This window comes from Thamnophis elegans, chromosome Z, assembly GCF_009769535.1.
Source record: "Thamnophis elegans isolate rThaEle1 chromosome Z, rThaEle1.pri, whole genome shotgun sequence".
In the NCBI taxonomy this organism is placed as follows: Eukaryota; Metazoa; Chordata; class Lepidosauria; order Squamata; family Colubridae; genus Thamnophis; species Thamnophis elegans.
Genome location: NC_045558.1, coordinates 57,226,129 through 57,244,419, shown reverse-complemented (window position 1 = coordinate 57,244,419; position 18,291 = coordinate 57,226,129). Strand labels below are relative to the sequence as shown.

The following is an 18,291-nucleotide window of genomic DNA, read 5'->3' as shown; positions in this document are numbered from 1 at the left end:
AGACTTGTCTAGAGGGAGGGAAATTTGTCCAAAAATGTCTATTTTCTGCATTGTACAAGCAGCTGCACACACACAAACACACAGAGAGAGGGAGGGAGGGAGGGAGGGATGGAGGGAGACCCCATTCAGAATCAGATTGAATTTTATTCCCGTCACCTACCTCCACACAGCTTCTCCTAGGTTGATTTCTGCTCTGTGGCACTAAAGTCCAAGCAGTCATAACTTCCTGTTAATCCCAGGGGGGAGGGTCAATTCCCCATAGACAATTCCCTCACTTGAAGAGCTAGCAGAAAAGATCTTCAAAACCCAAGCCCTGACTGACTCACAAATGATGCTGCCCAGTTGCCTAGTAAAGCAGATGGTCTCATGAGTAGGAGTCCCAGGGCTCATTGTATGTAATGTTAAAAATACTAAATAGCCTGGATTGCACACTGGCTAAACTCAATTTGGCCTTAATAAAATAAGAGCTAGGGCAGGTTCAAGAAACAACCCTTGAAATGCGCAGTCTGTAACTTAAAGGAAAAGCATGGCTGTGAAGAATTTTGGGACTTCTGTTTGCACGTAACCTGTCTGGAAGCTCACAGAAAGTGATATCAAACATCTGAAAATAATTGGCATAGAAAATTGAATGCTGTAAATTTCTTTCCAAAACTTTTGCCCTGGCTGCTAGACCTTCATGGTTGAAAGCTCTTCTTTTCGGAGCCACTTCTGCTGCCAGTTTTCTGCTGCCTCTCTCAATGCCTTTCCATGGGGAGGGGGGGAGGAATCTCCCTGATCTGGCCAATTTTAATCTTTTGCCAAGAACATGTGTGTCCCACTTCCATGTTTTTTAAAAAAGTAGGAGTTGTAGGAAGTTAGTACCTACTTCTCTCCTAGAAAAATGAAATGTCCTAGGGCAGTAATGGCGAACCTATTTGTTAGGGCATGCGAGGTGCTGCCCTCCCAGGCTCCAGAGGCTTTATAGGAGCCTTGGGAGGGAGAAAAGACCCTCCCCCACCCCCCGGAGTGCTTCATGAGCTTCCCTGACGCCTCCAGAGTGCAAAAAACCCCCCAAAAAACGCCCCTACGGGCAAACCAGAAATTTGGAAATAGACTTCCGGTTTGCTCGGAGGGTTGTTTTGACTGCTCTGGAGGCTTCAGGGAAGCCTCCTGGAGGTCCCTGAAGCCTCCAAAGGGCTTCCAGGTGATGGGGGAGGCTGTTTTCACCCTCCCCAGGCTCCTATAAAGCCTCTGGAGCCTGGGGAGGGCTAAAAAAGCATTGAAAAATGGGAGGAGTGCCTGTAGTGCACTCATGCCCACTGGGGGATTGTGCATTGCATTATGATTGTGGCACGCCCGCACACTATCTCCCCCTGCGCTCCCCCCACTTATGGCACGCAAGCCAAAAAAGCTTTGCCATCGCTGTCCTAGGAAATATTTAAAAGGCAGAATATTGCATTTCCCTGGATAATGGAGAAACATGTTTTTAGGCAAGAAACAGACTCACTTCTAATAGGCCCCACTTTCCTTAATGGCCCATTAAAATGCCCAAGATAGTCTATTCTACATAATATAGAGTTCTCCTCTTCAGCTCCAGGGCGATGGGATTAAGGCATGATAGTATTAGCCTTCCACAGAAACTCACCACATGGCACCTGGAAACTCAAACGTGGACTCAAAACAAAGCCTAGAAATTGCCCCTGCATGGCCCCATGGGAGTCTGACAACCAATCAGAATATATTTCTAACACAGGAACAGGAAACAGAGAGGTGGGGCCAAACAGAGAGCATAAAGCCAGGAACTTTCAGCCCTTCCTTCTCTTTCTTCTTCTTCACCCAACATTGAAGCATGTGATCAACTTTTCTGTTCAGGACTCACGCCATGTGGTTCTGTCCACCATTAAACCATATTTTCAAGCAGCTTCCATGTCTCCAGTGTCTTTTTCCCCACTTGGAGCTGAACACAGGAGGACATTTCTTCCAACATGATTATGAGTTATGAGTTATGAATGTTTATTTATATGCCGCCCTTTCCCCTGGGGGGACTCAGGGCGGATTACAACTCAAAGGGGGGGGGAAACAAACATTTAACACGTAAAACAATACATAATTAAAAGCACAACATTCATACCATTCGGGTGGGTTACAATCTTTAGGCCCAGGCCTGACAGGATAGCCAGATTTTAAGGGCTGTGCGGAAAGTCTGGAGGGTGGTGAGGGTACGAATCTCCACGGGGAGATCGTTCCATAGGGTTGGATAAACTTTATTCTATCTGTCTAAAATGTATATAATACTCTGAGCCACTCTTCCAGGGTGTGACTATTCCTTACATGCATTTGTTTGTATGTTTTGGATATATTTTGTCACCCAGCTTTTGCTATTGCCATAAATAAAAGCTGATACTTTTTGCAAGCCTTGTCTCGAGTCTCACTAAACTGCTGGAATCTTACAGAGGGTAAAGAAGAGCAAAGATGATTAGAGGCTCCAGGGTAAAACATAACCAACGGTTGCTGGAACCGGGTATGTCTACTCTTATGAAAAGAAGGACTAGAGGTAACATGATAGCAGTGTTCCAATTTCTCCAACACTGGAAGTTTTTAAGAAGAGATTGGACAACCATTTGTCTGAAGTGGTGTAGGGTCTCCTGCGTAAGGAAGGGGGTTCGACTAGAAGACATACAAGGTCTCTTCCAACTCTGTTATTCTAGATACATTTTCCTAGGTGGGCTTCCTCCCCCCCCTCCTTTTGCATGCTTTTTATATATGTACATATTGATTAAGTTCACCCAGCTCTTCTTTGTACAAATAAAAGCTGTTATTTTCCAAGCCTCTTTTGAGTCTCATTTTCGGCATTCCAGTGATTTAAATAGTTTTGTACCTTACAAAGAGAAAGCTATAATGAAAAATTATAATTCATTTTACACATCGTATATACCGGTATAAAGACAATTACGCAGAGAAGAAATATTTGAGAGATTGAATTCCGACCCAGCCACAGTAGGATGCAATGATTTCAATCGAACCTTCCAAAAAATGGCCAAATTCTTTTATTTCTATGTCTTTAACAAAGGGAGGGGGGAGGCTGCTAGGTGATGACAGTGAAAGCCCTTAAATGCATTGTATCCTACACCATATTATTTTATCCCCTGCGCACTGGGAAAGGGCGGGAAATAACGTAAACACTAACAAGAACACAACACCAGTGTTTCCGACTTTGAAACCCTTGAACTATCGCACGAACCCCCTCCTTCCAAAAAGCAGTTAACCCGCCTTTTCGCCCACGCGACAACTAAAGGACTTGGTTTCCGTCAGCACGAACACTCGATCAGCCAATGATATTTTAAAGAAGACGCTCGCGAGGTTTTCGTTTCTTCACCATGGCAACCTCAGTCCGGTAAATCGTGGCGTCGTCTTCTTTGTGGGCCACCGGTGGTTCGTCATGGTGAGCAACCGACACTTCTGCTGTTTTTCAACCGCCACTTCAATATTCGGTTATGCTCGAATAATTTGGGATTATTCGCACAAAATGTGGCGTTTCTCTCCCCCAACTCAAAATAGGCCTGATATTCCAAATTATCAGTTTAGATCTTTACATTAGAAATTAAAATAGTGTAAGACCCCTGTGACGCTAAAGAAAGGGCTACCAATTCTTGACTGCAAAAATCCGTACAACACTGATTTGGAAGCTTTTATTTACGCCGAATTCGCATTACACACATATCTCTCTGATACTGGATTTTGTCTTGCAGTATTTGATCATGAGCCCCCTTCCCCTCCCCTCTTGCTAATTTACTGTCAAATCACTTGCAGGATCATTCTTAGTATTGATTTATGCTGGACAGATCAGACAGAAATAGTTGTCCACCTTCAGTAGAGGTATTTTTGAATGAGTGAGCATGGGATTGTTGATATCAAATGAATCTGAGAATGTCGATGAATTTCTATTCTCTTATCCTCATTTTTCTTTTTGCATACTAAGAGTGTGTGAAGATTGTATAAATTCAGTTTTTATAGTATTGGCTATATTATAGTATTTTATAGTACATGGCTACCAGGTTTGATTTTAAAATCTGGACAATGTAATTATATAATGGGCACAGTGACTTAAAATGGTGTATATACAATATTTTATTAAAGTGAAATCATCTGAATATATTTTCAGAAAATTTTCTATAAGTCATTTAGTTATGGGAAAGCTTAAGTACCCTTTAAGTTAAGCATATATGTTCTTTAAATGTGATAGAAAGTCCTTTAAATATTATAGAAAATCTTTATTTCAGTATTTTATATTCTATATGCAGGCAGAGTTGGGTCTAAATGATCACCATCAGAATGAAGTAATCAACTACATGCGATTTGCACGCTCTAAACGTAGTCTGCGCCTTAAGACGGTAGACTCTTGTTTTCAAGACCTTAAGGAAAGCAGGTAATATGAGAATGGGAAAATTAACATAGAGGTGAATTTTAGCCATAATTTTAAACATACTGTCAAAAATGCATACTCTAATTAGATCATGATCATATTTACCAATATGAGAAATGTAACTATACTCCAACTATGCCTAAGATTTGGAAGCATTCTCATGTTCAGTTTAAATCTTTTTAATTTTATTTTCAACATTTATGCCAGATAACATATGGTACATATAAATAATGATACAAAATAAACAGTAATAGAAAATAAATAGTGATAAGATTCAAACACATTTAGCTGATATGCATTAGAGCAGTCTCACCAACCAGTGGTCTGTGAGAATATTTTTTTGGTCTGCAGAAAAATGATTTGCATTTTTTATATTGCCCTAAATACTATTTATCTTTTTTTAAAAAACATATTAGTGGTCCATGGGATTTAAAATTATGAATTTAGTGGTCCCTGATGTCCGAAAGGTTGGTGACTCCTTCATTAGAGTCTACAAAACTGGGATTACATTCATTAAGGAAAACAGTCACATGGGCAGTAATGTGGACATCTACCTTAACGATGCTGCTCTCAGTGATTGGGATTCTAATCCCAATTGTGGTTAAAAATTGAAGATGTAATAAATAAATATAAAATAAATAAGTAAATTACTTACAAATTTAGGAATGACATTCTTAATGTATAGGTTTCATCTTTGCTATTTATTGATAAAATGAGTAATTTCCTCTGAGACTATAAATTTATGCTGGTTTTTGCTAGTTTTGCTGAATAAATTTATGAATAAATCTGAATTACATTCATAACATATTACATCTTGGCTATATTTAGTGAAATGGAATGCCTACATAATCTTTTCAAAAATGATTTTGGAATAGTTAGCATAGTTTTAAAAAAAATTCTATTTCTGGATTCTTCTCTTTAGGCTTGTGGAAGATACATTCACTGTTGATGAAGTGACTGATATCCTGGATGGTTTACAGACTGTAGTGCATAGTGAGGTGGAATCAGAACTTATTAATGCAACTTACACCAATGTATTACTTTTACGACAATTTTTTTCCCAGGCAGAGAAATGGTGTCTTAAATTACAGACTGATATTTCAGAACTGGAAAATAGGTGAGGATTTTAAAGATAACTTAAAAGGATAGGTTTTAAATATTTCTATTAATACATATAATTTCTTTATTTATAATGAATTGACTCACTACATTGGTATAATAAGAACACCTGAAGGGTCAATTTAACTGATTTATTGCTGAAAGCCTATGTACAGCAATCTTCTCATGTAATAATCAGTTTGTCTAGAGTCAGATAAGGCTCAGTTGTAGTCCTGAGGGGGAGGGGTTGGATATACTTTGTTTGAATCTACATAATGATTATAGTCTGATCCCCCTTTTCACCCATCTCCCTGGCTCTGCCAGTCATTCTCTTATGTCTAATTAGCATCTGAGATCAACCAAGGTTAGCTGAGACATTCTGCCATCTACTGAATGTAATTTAATGTTCAATAGACTTAACTAACATGTTTATTGCTTTTTTCAAGGGATTTATTAGAACAAGTTGCTGAGTTTGAAAAATCAGAATTTACATCTTCAAATAAGAAGGTATGACTTTATTTTTAAAAGAGTGATCAAATGGAAGAATAGCTGTGGCTTTATATTGCTGTCATGGGTAATGTACAGGTCCTGAGGATTTTATAGAAATTTAGTATAAGACATTATTCTAATTTTTTGTCCTCAGGTTTTTTTTACTGCCTTGATTAGTTTGGTATCTGGTTCTCTGGTTAATACAACATTTTATTTTCTTCTGTTAACTTCTGCACAATGGTTCCACCACAAATGCGTGCACAACAAAAGCGCACCTAACTAAACCGCAGTGTCTAAAGCGCGGTGACAAAACCATGTGACGAATGAGCGATGAATTAACCCTAAAGCGCGCCGACAGAAGCGCGCCGACAGAAGCGCACTGTAACGTAACCCTAAACCTAACCCTAACCCTAAACCTAACCGTAAATCTTACCTTAAATTAAATCGTGTTTCTGTCGGCGCACTGTTGTCGGCGCGCTTTTGACATCACGCTTTTGACATCGCGGTTTTAGCGCTGCGGTGTTGTCGGCGTGCTTATGACGTTCGCGCTTTTGTCGGGTCACGCTGCACAATAACCTACTCCTTCCCCCATGTCTTCAGCATTGGTTAGTTAGTGTCCCTTGACAGGCTTATTAATAGTAAATAGATGTCTACTTCAGTTCAGTTCAGTTCAGTTTATTAAATTTATATGCCGCCCTTTTCCCCCGAAGGGGACTCAGGGCGGCTCACAACTCGAACCAGGGAGGGGGATACAGACAAAAGATTTAAAACAACAGTATAACAATATATAATTTAAAACTCACAACAGTCATACCATTCGAGACGGGGGCAACAGCTCTTTAGCCCCAGGCCTGTCGGAACAACCAGGTTTTGAGGGCTTTGCAGAAGGCCTGGAGGGTGGTGAGGGTTCGAATCTCCACAGGGAGTTCGTTCCAAAGGGTCAGAGCAACCACAGAGAAGGCTCTCCTCCGGGTAGTCGCCAGTCGACACTGGCCGGCGGATGGGATTCGGAGGAGGCCTAATCTGTGGGATCTAATCGGTCTAGTGGAGGTAATTGGCAGCAGGCAGTCTCTCAAGTACCCAGGTCCAATACCATGAAGGGCTTTATAAGTGACGACTAGCACCTTGAAGCGTATCCGGAGACCAATAGGCAGCCAGTGCAGCTCGCGGAGGATAGGTGTTACGTGGGTGAACCGAGGTACACCCATGATCGCTCGCGCGGCTGCATTCTGGACAAGCTGAAGTCTCCGAATACTCTTCAAGGGCTGCCCCATGTAGAGCACGTTGCAGTAGTCCAGTCTAGAGGTCACAAGGGCACGAGTGACTGTTGTGAGGACCTCCCGGTTCAGGTAGGGACGCAACTGGTGCACCAGGCAAACCTGGGCAAATGCCCCCCTTGTCACAGCCGACAAGTGGTGTTCAAAAGTCAGCTGTGGGTCCAGGAGGACTCCCAAATTGCGAACCCTGTCTGAGGGGCGTACTGTTTGACCCCCCAGCCTGAGAGATGGAACACTTGGCCAATTAGTAGGAGGGAAACACACCAGCCACTCGGTCTTATCTGGATTGAGTACTTTCTTTAGCAGTAAATGTAGCGCAGATAGCACAAATCAATACAAAGTATTTTGGGCGCTCACTATGTTCAAGTCTGAATATGTGACCAGTCAGAAGGAGGAAGTGGCTGAATTTGGTTTGTCAATTGCAATTTAAGGACAAATAGTACAGAAAGTTATTTTTGTAAGTCAGAGATTCTCTTTGAGGACACAGCTGGCATTAGGGTTGGAAAATGTTGGAGTCAATATTAAAGGGAAGATTTTACCAGTTTTACCAGCTGGATAGGTCCAGTTTACCAAGATTTAAATAAGGCCAACCTGAGGCCAATCTTCTATAATTTAGAAATTCCTATATAGGTAGGTGTTTATGTTAAATAGCTGCAATACAGGAAAAGTGTATGGTAAATACACACTTATTTCTTCATAAATATACACAATGTATCTTCTATGGGCAAGTGATTGCCCATTTCAAGAATCCTTCCAATGTTATCAAAAGTTGTTATAAAGTAGTTTTTGCTTACTAGGTTCATATCCAAAGATACATACATAATTGTTTAAAAAATTTAAATAGTATATAGAATCAAAGAAAACACTTGGAAGATATAAAGCAGCTTTTCAAATCTCTTTAATTGCAAAACAACATTTGTTTTCTGTTTTTATCTTTGGTGTTATTTCATTTACAGAATATGTGTGTGATCTTGTCTGATTGAAAATGCTAACTAGAAATGATTTTTCCTATCAGAATAAGAGAAGGATGAACAATAATTTCTATATATTAATTTTAGAATATACCTTAAAATTAGTTTGATTTGGGAGATCCTACTTCTGAATAAAAATATATTATGTTAGAGATACTTGATTTGTATTTTTTTTCTTTTTAGCTGAATCCAGAGTTGGTTAAAACTAAACTTACTCCATTGCATGAGGGAGCATCAGAATTGCTAAACAAGGTGACCATTCATGTAATAATTGTTTCACTTCACTCCATCAGTGTAACTAGTTATTAATTAAACTAAATGTATTCCTTATTATTCAAGCTATATTTAGAAGTTTAAATAATCTATTGTAATAACTTTAAATTGCTAATGATTTACTAGTAAAAACAAATTCTCTGTATTTTAGCATACATAACTGAAAAAGGAAAAATCCACAAATGATTTGGAAACACTTGAAAAAAGAAAAATAACAAATAATTTGGAAATATTGTATTTTTTCTTTGTATTCAAGTAGACTAAATGTTCAAAAAATATTTAAAAGAGATCATAATTTTTTTGAATGCACAGTAGTACTCTGGAGCTTGAGTAAAATGGAACCAAATTTTGTTCTGGAGAGAAGCTTCAAAAGAAAGATTATATTTCAAAATATGAGCTTGATAAGGCTGGTGTCTGAGATGCTACCAATTGCTTCTGTCAATGTAGTGCATTCATTGGGAGAACTTTAGAAAATGTAACATTCCCTAAAAGTTCTCCAAGTGCATCACATTGGGATAAGTAGTTGGCAGCATCTCAGAATGTTGACTATTTATTATTTATTACTTCCTGGTCAGTGATCCAGAGCATATATAGCCTGCCCCATGCTTTCCAGTATACATGTACAGGCAGTTAAAAAACACAGTTGGGACCGAAAACTCAGTTATTGAGGAAAGTAGTAGTTAAACACAACACCCATGTAACTGTATTGCTGTTTTTTCAGTTACTGAATGAAGAAACATACTGCTTCCCTGATTTTGGGTTTTATTGATTAGATAGATTTGTTATAGAAGAAATGGCTAGTTTATACTATTATGTAAAAGTAAAAAAATGAAGTTTGATGTTACTATCTTATTCTACTGCACCAAAGGGAATCAGAAATCAATGCCTTTTCTTTCTTTTCCTCTTCTTTTCTACACTTTTCCCTTCGCTTTTCTCTCCCCTATTTTTTCTATTACTTGCTTTTATATTTTTGTATTTGATATTATAAACTAATAAAAAGGACAACTTGAAAAGGATTTTGGCTCCACTTCTGCACTCAGCAGAGGAATTTAATTCCCCTTTGTGCATAGAAGGAAATCCCTTTGGCAGGATGCAGGATCATCATCATCTTCAAGATTTCTGTTTTTGCATCCTGCCAAAGCAGTTCAGCTTCCTTTGGGAAGCAGCTCTTTCAACCAGTCCGTAGAGACAAGAGGAGATTTCTCAACAGATGTCAGCAGCTTACAACCTTCCCTGCCAGCTTCTCTGTTGATTTGTTAATTCATTTGTTTCACAATCCTTGTTTATTCATAGGTGTTTCAAGATATTTAACTTCCTTTATATACATATACACAGATTATTTATATATATATATATATATATATATATATATATATATATATATATATATATATATATATATATATGTTATATTTATGCTGATAAATAAATAAAGGGAGACTAGTATAGATCTATTTCAAGCTATTTAGCTCTCATCAGCTAGCAAATGTAACAAAAAAGGCAACAGTAAAAAATATTGGGTTTCTGTCTGGATGGTCTCTTGTGACGAGCCTAATGACAGAGAGTGGAAGTGTGACCTTCCTCCCATACTTGGGCATACCAGGGGTTGTGACTTTAAGTATATATATATATATGTATGTATGTATGTATGTATGTATGTATGTATGTATGTATGTATGTATGATTTTTATGTTGCTTTTTGTAGTTACGTTACTAATTGGATTATAGAATGTTAGGTCTAAATCTTGGATGTTTGGATGTTTGATGAGAATATATATAACGAGTGTACCCTAAGAACGGTAATCCGAACAACCTGTCATTTTATGTTAATATAACAATATGAAGCCTAAGCATAACCAGCGGTTAGATTTTTTTAACTTAGTTTACTGTGTCAGGAATTTAGCAGAAGAAATAGTCAAATATTGTATGTAGGAAAAATTCAGATTGTCAATAGAAATAGAAAAATATAGGAATAGATGTACATAAAACAATTGAAATTAATCCATTCCTCCTCCCAAATTACAAAAGGACTATTTACCAATATCATTAGTTTATTATCCTTAGTTTATTCCCACTATTTCCTTCACTTTGTAGTCCATCAGCAGCAACATAATCAAACAGGAAACATTAACTGAAAAGAGGCGTTAGTTCTGGCCAGATGAAATGATTTGTATTGCTAAAATAAAATGTGTCAAAGCCTAATAATCTCATATTGGGGTTTATGTATTTTACGAAGGCAAATATATTTTAATTAATTTAATTTATAACTTCAGTTATTTCTACAGCAATTAATGTATATGAGTTTGAGCAATGTGCAAGGATAAAAAAATAAATTTAAATATTAATTAAAGCCTACTTTGTCAGGGGAAATTCACACTAAATAAACAGACAATCTCTATGTACTGGTGCTGTATATAAGCATTACCTTTTTCAAACTGATAAATGATTCTATAAAACATTTAAATATTTCTACAGTTTGTTTGATAATTTGCCCGCAGGAAATTACAAGGCTTCATGAAGAAAATGAAAAACTGAAAACTCGATTAAAGACAATAGAGCTACAGGTAAAATCCTTAGATAAATTGAGTATAATTTTGACTTATCAAACATTCATTTAGTGCAACTGAGATACAATGGACATTTCTCTCTAGATATTCCACAAAATAATGGAAAAATCAGTTTCACCTGAAGATACTTACATTTATGGTAAATTAGATTATATTAAGTAATTTGAATCAATTTACTTAACTTGTATAATGATTTCATTTCACAAATAATGCAGATTGCTACAAAAATGACACAATTTGTAAAATATGCAAAAGACATGAGATGCACCGTGTTTCCCCAAAAATCAGACCAGATTTTATTTTCTTTTGACCTCCAAAAAACCGGCTAGAGCTTCTTTTTTTTGGGGGGGGGGGTTGTCTTATTTCCCCCCAATGTATCAGTATGAGGCAGGCCCCTTGTGCCAGCTTCGTGAAGGGTTACAGGCCATCTCGCCATTCACAAATCAGCTGATTTGCTTGTGCCACTCAGGCTGCTACCTCCAGCAAGCATGGTTACTTTTGCAGCCAATTGCAGCTGCAAAAGACACTAGAGGCCAAGCGACACATCCTACATGCCTCATGCCTACCTTATGTAATGGTGATAGTTACAGCAGGCAATTCCGTCCACAGAACAGTTGCCTTGTGGGTGCCGCTTCTGCCGTTGCCTCCTGCAAGCACAGCACTTTTTGCCATCGATTGTGACCACAAAAGCAGCAAGAGGCCAAGCAACATGCCCCACACACCCCGCACTGGCCTTCTGAAAGGTACTGTAGCAGCAGCTGTCCACAATATTTTAACTGTTATTTCGTCCTGAGCCAGGTGGCCCAGTATGATGTTAAAAGTCAACATTTCAGAAATGTAGCTGCGGAGGTCTCCTTGCCCTGCACAGACTCCCTCCATGGCTTCGGAGCCTCCAGTGTTGCAATCCTGTGCGGGAAGGCAGAGGTTTGACCAAAGCTGCGGTGGGAAAGCGATGCACAAGGAGATTCCGTAGCTACAGTAACATTTCTGAAATGTTGGGCCATACTGGGCCATGTGAGTCAGGACAAAATAACGGTAAAAAAAATAGTGCATAGCTGCTGTTATAAGTACTCTTTAGAAGGTTCAGTGTGAAGTGTGTGGGGCGCGTTGCTTAGCCTCCTGTTGCTTTTGTGGCTGCAATCAATGGCAAAAGTAACCACGCTAACTGGAGGCAGTGGCCAGAGCAGCACCCATGAGGCAGCTGTTCCGTGGACAGAATTGCCCTGCTGTGACTGTCGCCGTTAGGTAAGAAGGGCATGAGGCATGTGGAGTGCATTGCGTGACCTCTAGCTTCTTTTGAGGCCGCAATTAGCTGCAAAAGCGGCCACATACTGGAGACAGCAGCTGCAGCGTCTCAGTTGATCCATGGGCCCCGATTAAGGGGCCGAGCAACTCAGGTGACCAGAGAAAGGAAGGGCTGCCTCCTGTGCAGCCCACACCCACCCACTTCAATAGGACTTAATTTTGGGGGTAGGGATTATATTAGGCCTACCCCCCAAAAAAATCAGACTAGGCCTTACTTTTTGAATAAGTCATATTTTGGGGAAAACAGTAGTTCTCAATGAATGACATATTTTCATATTTAAGTGTGTATCCAACATGATCTGTTAAATTGAGGCTTTACCGTAGATGGGTAGCAGTGGTAGGTTCTGGATCCCATCACAACTTGTACACTGCGATGGGGCCAGACATCCACCTCGGGCATATATATGCAACTACCCTGTGATGCCCCAGCTGCTTGCCGAGGTTGCGCAGCTGCCATATGCTGTGCTCAATTGCCCGTTTCCCTCAAAAAGAGGTAAGAAATGTGAGCGGGCGGATGGCCCCACCAAAACACTGTTCTGGTACAGTGGCTGCTGCTCCCAGCTGCCTCCGGTACACCCATACCGGGCTATATCGTGCATAACCCACCACTGATGGATAGATGGAAGAATATAATCAGAAGAAGAAAATAGTAAACCATTTCTGGAGTGGATGAATGTTTCTTTTTAAAATAAGTTTTGACCTGAATTTTAAAATCTTTTGCAGGCTACAAATGCACTAGATGAAAAATCAAAGTTAGAAAAGGCTTTACAGAACATTCAGATTGCTCAGGGGGATCGAAAGGTATAAATATTTTTAGACCATATCAAATAACTGTTTTGATAAAATTGTTTTGATAAAACTGTTTGGATAAAATTATTCCATGAAAATTAGCTGTGTTTCAAAATTTTATGGTGAATTTAACTCAGATATAATGCTTAACTCACTATAATGCTTTGCCGTATAGTCCAATTTTAAACCATAATATTAAAAATCTCCCTGTTCATCCTATTTTTTCTCAAATTCTGTGATATTCCTAATATACATAGCTATTCCATTTTGCATTAGCAAATTAACACTATCTTTTTAATACATGCCTCTCAAAGATACAATGTTGCATAAAGGTTTGTGAACCCCTTTGAATTTTCAATATATCTGCATAAATATTCCCTAAAATGTGATCTATTCTTCAAACAAATCCTAAATCTAAATAAAGAGAACCTAATTAAACAGATGAGTTAAAACATTATTTCAACTCAACTTTTTAACATTAATTTAATTCTTCATTTGTGAATAGGCTTTTGATTTCTGATAAATAAATATCAATTTCTCCACGGTCCCACTAATTTCCTTCAGGCTTGTTGAATCTTTGTTTGTTTGTTCCTGCTGGCTCATTTCTCAAAAGTAAAAGTTACGTTTAGAAATAGTTTATAAAGATCAGGAAGGGCTATTCAGTTGTTCAAAGAATCAATAAATATAAATATAAAATATGTGCAACATAATAAAAAATCAAAGACATTGTAGGCTTTAAAGCATCTCATTAAAGGCCATTATATTCTGTCATTACCAAACTTTGTACAATATTCAGCTCCTTGTGTTGGACCCCTTTCGTGATTTCAGTTGAGGAAAAATCAAAACGATCCAAGTAAACTAAAAATAGTTTCAAATATACTAGGATCAGTAGAATTGAAATAAATTCAACAAATGAAATAAAGTAGGATGAATCCACCATGAAATTCAAATAATTTTTCTGTAGAGTAATATTTTAAAATTATTGTTTTTTTTCCTAGAAGAACCTTCAGATTTCTGTATAGGCCTCATTTATTGCCATTTGATTACCCAGCCTGTTAGTTGGGTAATTCTTAAAGATGTACCTACAAGTTTTGTGTAGGAATAGAATCAAATGCAAATTTGAAATTAATAAAACTTTATATATTGTATATAAATCTATTATTTTAGAAATATTAATAACACTAATAAAATAGATTTTCATTTTGTGAATCATCCATACGTTCCATGTTACTTTATTTTAAAAAGTAAATTTGCCTAATACTGTTTGTAAATTCATTTTACGTGTTTCTCCATTTTCTCAATGCTGTCAATTTAAAATTTTCATTTAATATTATTTTATAAATGTTAACAAATGCTATCCAATTGAATCCATTGAATTTTACAACTTCAGGTTTTCTACAGTATCTGTGGATTGGGTTTATTTCTATGAAATTCTGTGTAAGAATATAAGTAATCCTCTGCTTATGACCATATGTGGCCAGGAATCTCAGTCATTGAGTGAAGCGACTTCAGTCGCAGCTCCCTCAATTGTGGTTGTTAAATGAACAGCTGTGTGGATTGTTAAGCGGACTGCCAGGGAGAGCTCCTGAGCCTCCTAGGAATGGGCAGGAAGAGGACCCAGGCTTCTCATCATACCTTGAGCCTAACCCTTCTTCACCCTACCAGAGAAATCAATTCCTTGAACACTGATATTCACTAATGCTTTTGCCAGATTTTGGGCCCATTTCTACAGTGTGCCAAGGATTCCTACTCTGCAAGTATTTGTTGGAATATTTTCCTTCTAAACCTTTCTGAACCTTTCAGAGGGGAAATGGTGAATTCTAAAAGGTTCAGAATGCTGGCAATTTGTTGCATTTTCGCCAGATCTGAGGTCTGCTCCTTCAGTGTGCGGGATAATTTCTGCATGGAGGGGATGGGAAATCCCTTGGCATGCCAGGGAAACAAACATCAAATGTTAATATCTTCTCTGTCAGCTTCCCCGTTGACTTTATAGGGAAGGTGACAGAGAAGATTGCAGATAGTGATACATAATTGCAGGGCACTTGGCAACCTGAGAAATCCTTAATCATAAATGCAAAAGATTCCAAGCATCCAAAAGGTGGTCAAATAACACAAGCGGGTGGGTTGGTGCAACCTTTGAGTTTGGCTGTAAATGCTTTATGGCCCATAAAGCATCCATTCTGAAGATTACCTTTATCTGTCAATATTCTAACAAAGGAATATATTGCATGTATTTTTACATCTAAGAACTTCAGTTTTTTTAAAAGGGACATGTGGATATATATGTATATGTGGATGCATATATACTGTGTGCGTGTGTGTTTGTGGTAAAGGTTCCCTTTGCACATATGCGTTAGTGGTTCCCGACACTAGGGGACGGTTCTCATCTCCGTTTCAAAGCCAAAGAGCCAGCGCTGTCTGAAGATGTCTCCGTGGTCATGTGGTCGGCATGACTAAATAGCAAGGCACACGGAATGCTGTTATCTTCCCACCAAATCAAAGGTAGTCTCTATTTTTCTACCTGCATTTTTTACGTGCTTTCAAACTGCTAGGTTGGCAGAAGCTGGAACAAGTAATGGGAGCTCACTCCGTTTTGCGACGCTAGGGATTCAAACTGCCAAACTTTCTGATTGCCAAGTTCGGCATCTTAGCCACTGCCACCGCGTTAAATAAATATTTGGCTAAATATTTATTTTCTCAATAATCATATATCCTTTTTTTCCAGTTTAACAGTACTCAGGATGTTAGCGAACTAGAAAATACTATGGCTAATTTGAAGTGTCAGTTTGAGAGAACACTTCAAGACAGTACTGCAAGCCAAAAATCCTTGGAAGAGAATCTGGTGTCAACAAAACATGACTTACTTAAGGTTCAAGACCAGTTAGTACTGGCTGAAAAGGTTAGTTTCCCCGGCTGCATTTGTGGCCACTTTTTCCTTTTTTCAATTTTAATTATTATCTGTAATAGTAGCTAGATACCGTACTCTTGAAAAAATTATTTTAATCCCATGTTGATTTTAATAATAAAAAATAAGCTTCAACATATTATAAATATAAATAATTAAGCACTATAAGTTTGATTAGGCTTTTTACATTAAATACTTTGCTAAACTAAACTTTTGTTGTACAAATACTCGATCATACTATTTTTCATGTATTTTTAGATATGGCATTTGGAATGTTTTAATGCTAGTATAATACAAATATATCTTTAAAATGATATTTTAATGATTCAAAATGTATAGGAATTAGAAAAGAAGTTCCAACAAACTGCTGCTTATCGCAATATGAAGGAGATTCTCTCAAAAAAGAACGATCAAATAAAAGAGTTACGAAAGAAGCTTTCAAAGTAAGTGATTGTCCTTCACCTGTATTTTTATATGTTCTCTTTTTTTATTAATGCTATTTGGTTTTACAGAAACATGACAAATTTTTAAAAATTCAAATTGTTTTTATGGATTGTTGCCAGCAACTTAGAATCATTATATGAAATAAGAAGTCATCGCAATCCTGTCAATAAATTAAATAAATAAATATGCTCCCAGGCTGTGGACCTGTTCTTTCAGGGGGAATGTGATTCTTCCAACAAATGATGATTATTTATTCAAACAATGTGAAATGCAAAATGTGTAGTGTGAAAAATTGCATTAAGTATTTTTCTATTTTACTTTCATAGATATGAGCCAGATGATTAATTCTGAAGAGGTTGTTTTGTTTCAAGAAACTGCCACAAAATGAAATGGAATGAAAATACATATTTGGGAAAAAGGATTTGTTGTTCAATATGTTTCAGTATGTTTTCTAAGCAGTCTACTTTTTAAAACATTTTATTATTAGAAAGACCTAAGTGAAAATGCTGAATAAAGAAAAATACATATTTGTGGTTTAGGGCCATTTTAAATGTTAAGATCATAATATTGCATAATAACTACAAATGCAGAACATTTACCAATTTCTTTTTTCAGTAAAAACGGTTATTATGAACATAGTTCAGAATAGTTAATTATAGTTCTTTGCATACTGTTAAAATACTTTTCTAAGGAAACCTCCCTGCAGTTTTTATTTTTCTGAAATATTACTGTTCTGTTTCAGAATATTAGCTAGAAATGAGTTAATTCTGTTGCCATTAAACATAGCACCCACATTTGGCTTGAACCTGGTAAGAACTTGATCCCTGAGAAAGACACTTTTAGCCATGCAAAAGAGTTTTATTGTCAGACAAAGCAAAAAGCATTTACTAAGGAAGGTCTGGTCTTTATATGGGGTACAGAAATAAAGAAACAAATGCTACATAATATTCTGTATATGCGATGTGCAAAAAGTAACTGATAAAACAATAAAACATTAAGTACACAAGATAGACACAATTAAAATATGTTGCCTCTTCCGCTTTTCCATTAGGCTTGTTTTGTTTAATATTTGCAATACACAAGGACTTCAGACTATGCTCCTTATTTGTTTCGTTTCTGAAAAAGCTAATATTTGCATATAAAAGAAATAAATGGTTTTGGCTAAAATGAAAAGATGATTTTCTGAACATTACTGCTAAATACTAATACCACCTTTATTAAAAATCTAAGAATGAATCCTACAACTCCAGGTAACAATTTGACCATTTGGTTCTTTTTGAGAAGGACAGTGGCTTTGCAGAATCATCAAAATCTAGAATGAACCCCTTCAGATTTGATCATCTTTATACGGGAATTTATAAGAAGTATAAATTCTTCTAACTGGAATGGATGTTTCTGGTCACTTAAAGGGATCTCAGAGTGCTACCTTCCAGAATGATTGTGCTTGTTTCTGTAAAGATAGAAACTGGTAGTTATTTCATTTCCCCTTCCCATGGATTAACGAAGATGGCCGGGAGATACCACTATCCTTTTGGGAGTCCTTGGCCTTGGAGGTTTCCACAAAGGGCTTCAGGAGCAAGCCAGTCTTCAATAGCTTGGGTACCATAATGGCCTTTCATGTGCACAGTAATTGTTGAGTCAGAAAACTAAGAAAAGCATACGTAGCAACTGGTTGTGCATTCAGAACCATCCAGAATGAATTCTTCCAATAAGACATGGAAAGTAGCAGTCCCAGCAACTGAAAGAAACTTCATACGCAATACCAGAGGGA

At 37.5% G+C, this 18,291-nt stretch overlaps 1 protein-coding gene across 1 annotated transcript; it reads left to right on the top strand.

The window, feature by feature from the left end:
- Positions 1 to 3,306: 3,306 nt before the first annotated feature.
- Positions 3,307 to 17,693, top strand: LZTFL1 (leucine zipper transcription factor like 1). The gene is made up of 10 exons (XM_032237930.1): positions 3,307 to 3,421; positions 4,281 to 4,405; positions 5,325 to 5,519; positions 5,947 to 6,007; positions 8,421 to 8,489; positions 11,009 to 11,074; positions 13,106 to 13,183; positions 15,897 to 16,070; positions 16,416 to 16,519; positions 16,847 to 17,693. Exons 1-10 carry the CDS (start codon positions 3,419 to 3,421, stop codon positions 16,863 to 16,865), a joined length of 894 nt encoding a protein of 297 aa, XP_032093821.1. The 5' UTR covers positions 3,307 to 3,418; the 3' UTR covers positions 16,866 to 17,693.
- Positions 17,694 to 18,291: the final 598 nt, after the last annotated feature.

Bases quoted from the DNA above. Each gene is read 5' to 3' on its own strand.
- LZTFL1 (XM_032237930.1), top strand. The intron at 5,520-5,946 runs GTGAGGATTTTA...GCTTTTTTCAAG, and splicing joins ATTTCAGAACTGGAAAATAG to GGATTTATTAGAACAAGTTG. The intron at 6,008-8,420 runs GTATGACTTTAT...TTTTCTTTTTAG, and splicing joins TTACATCTTCAAATAAGAAG to CTGAATCCAGAGTTGGTTAA.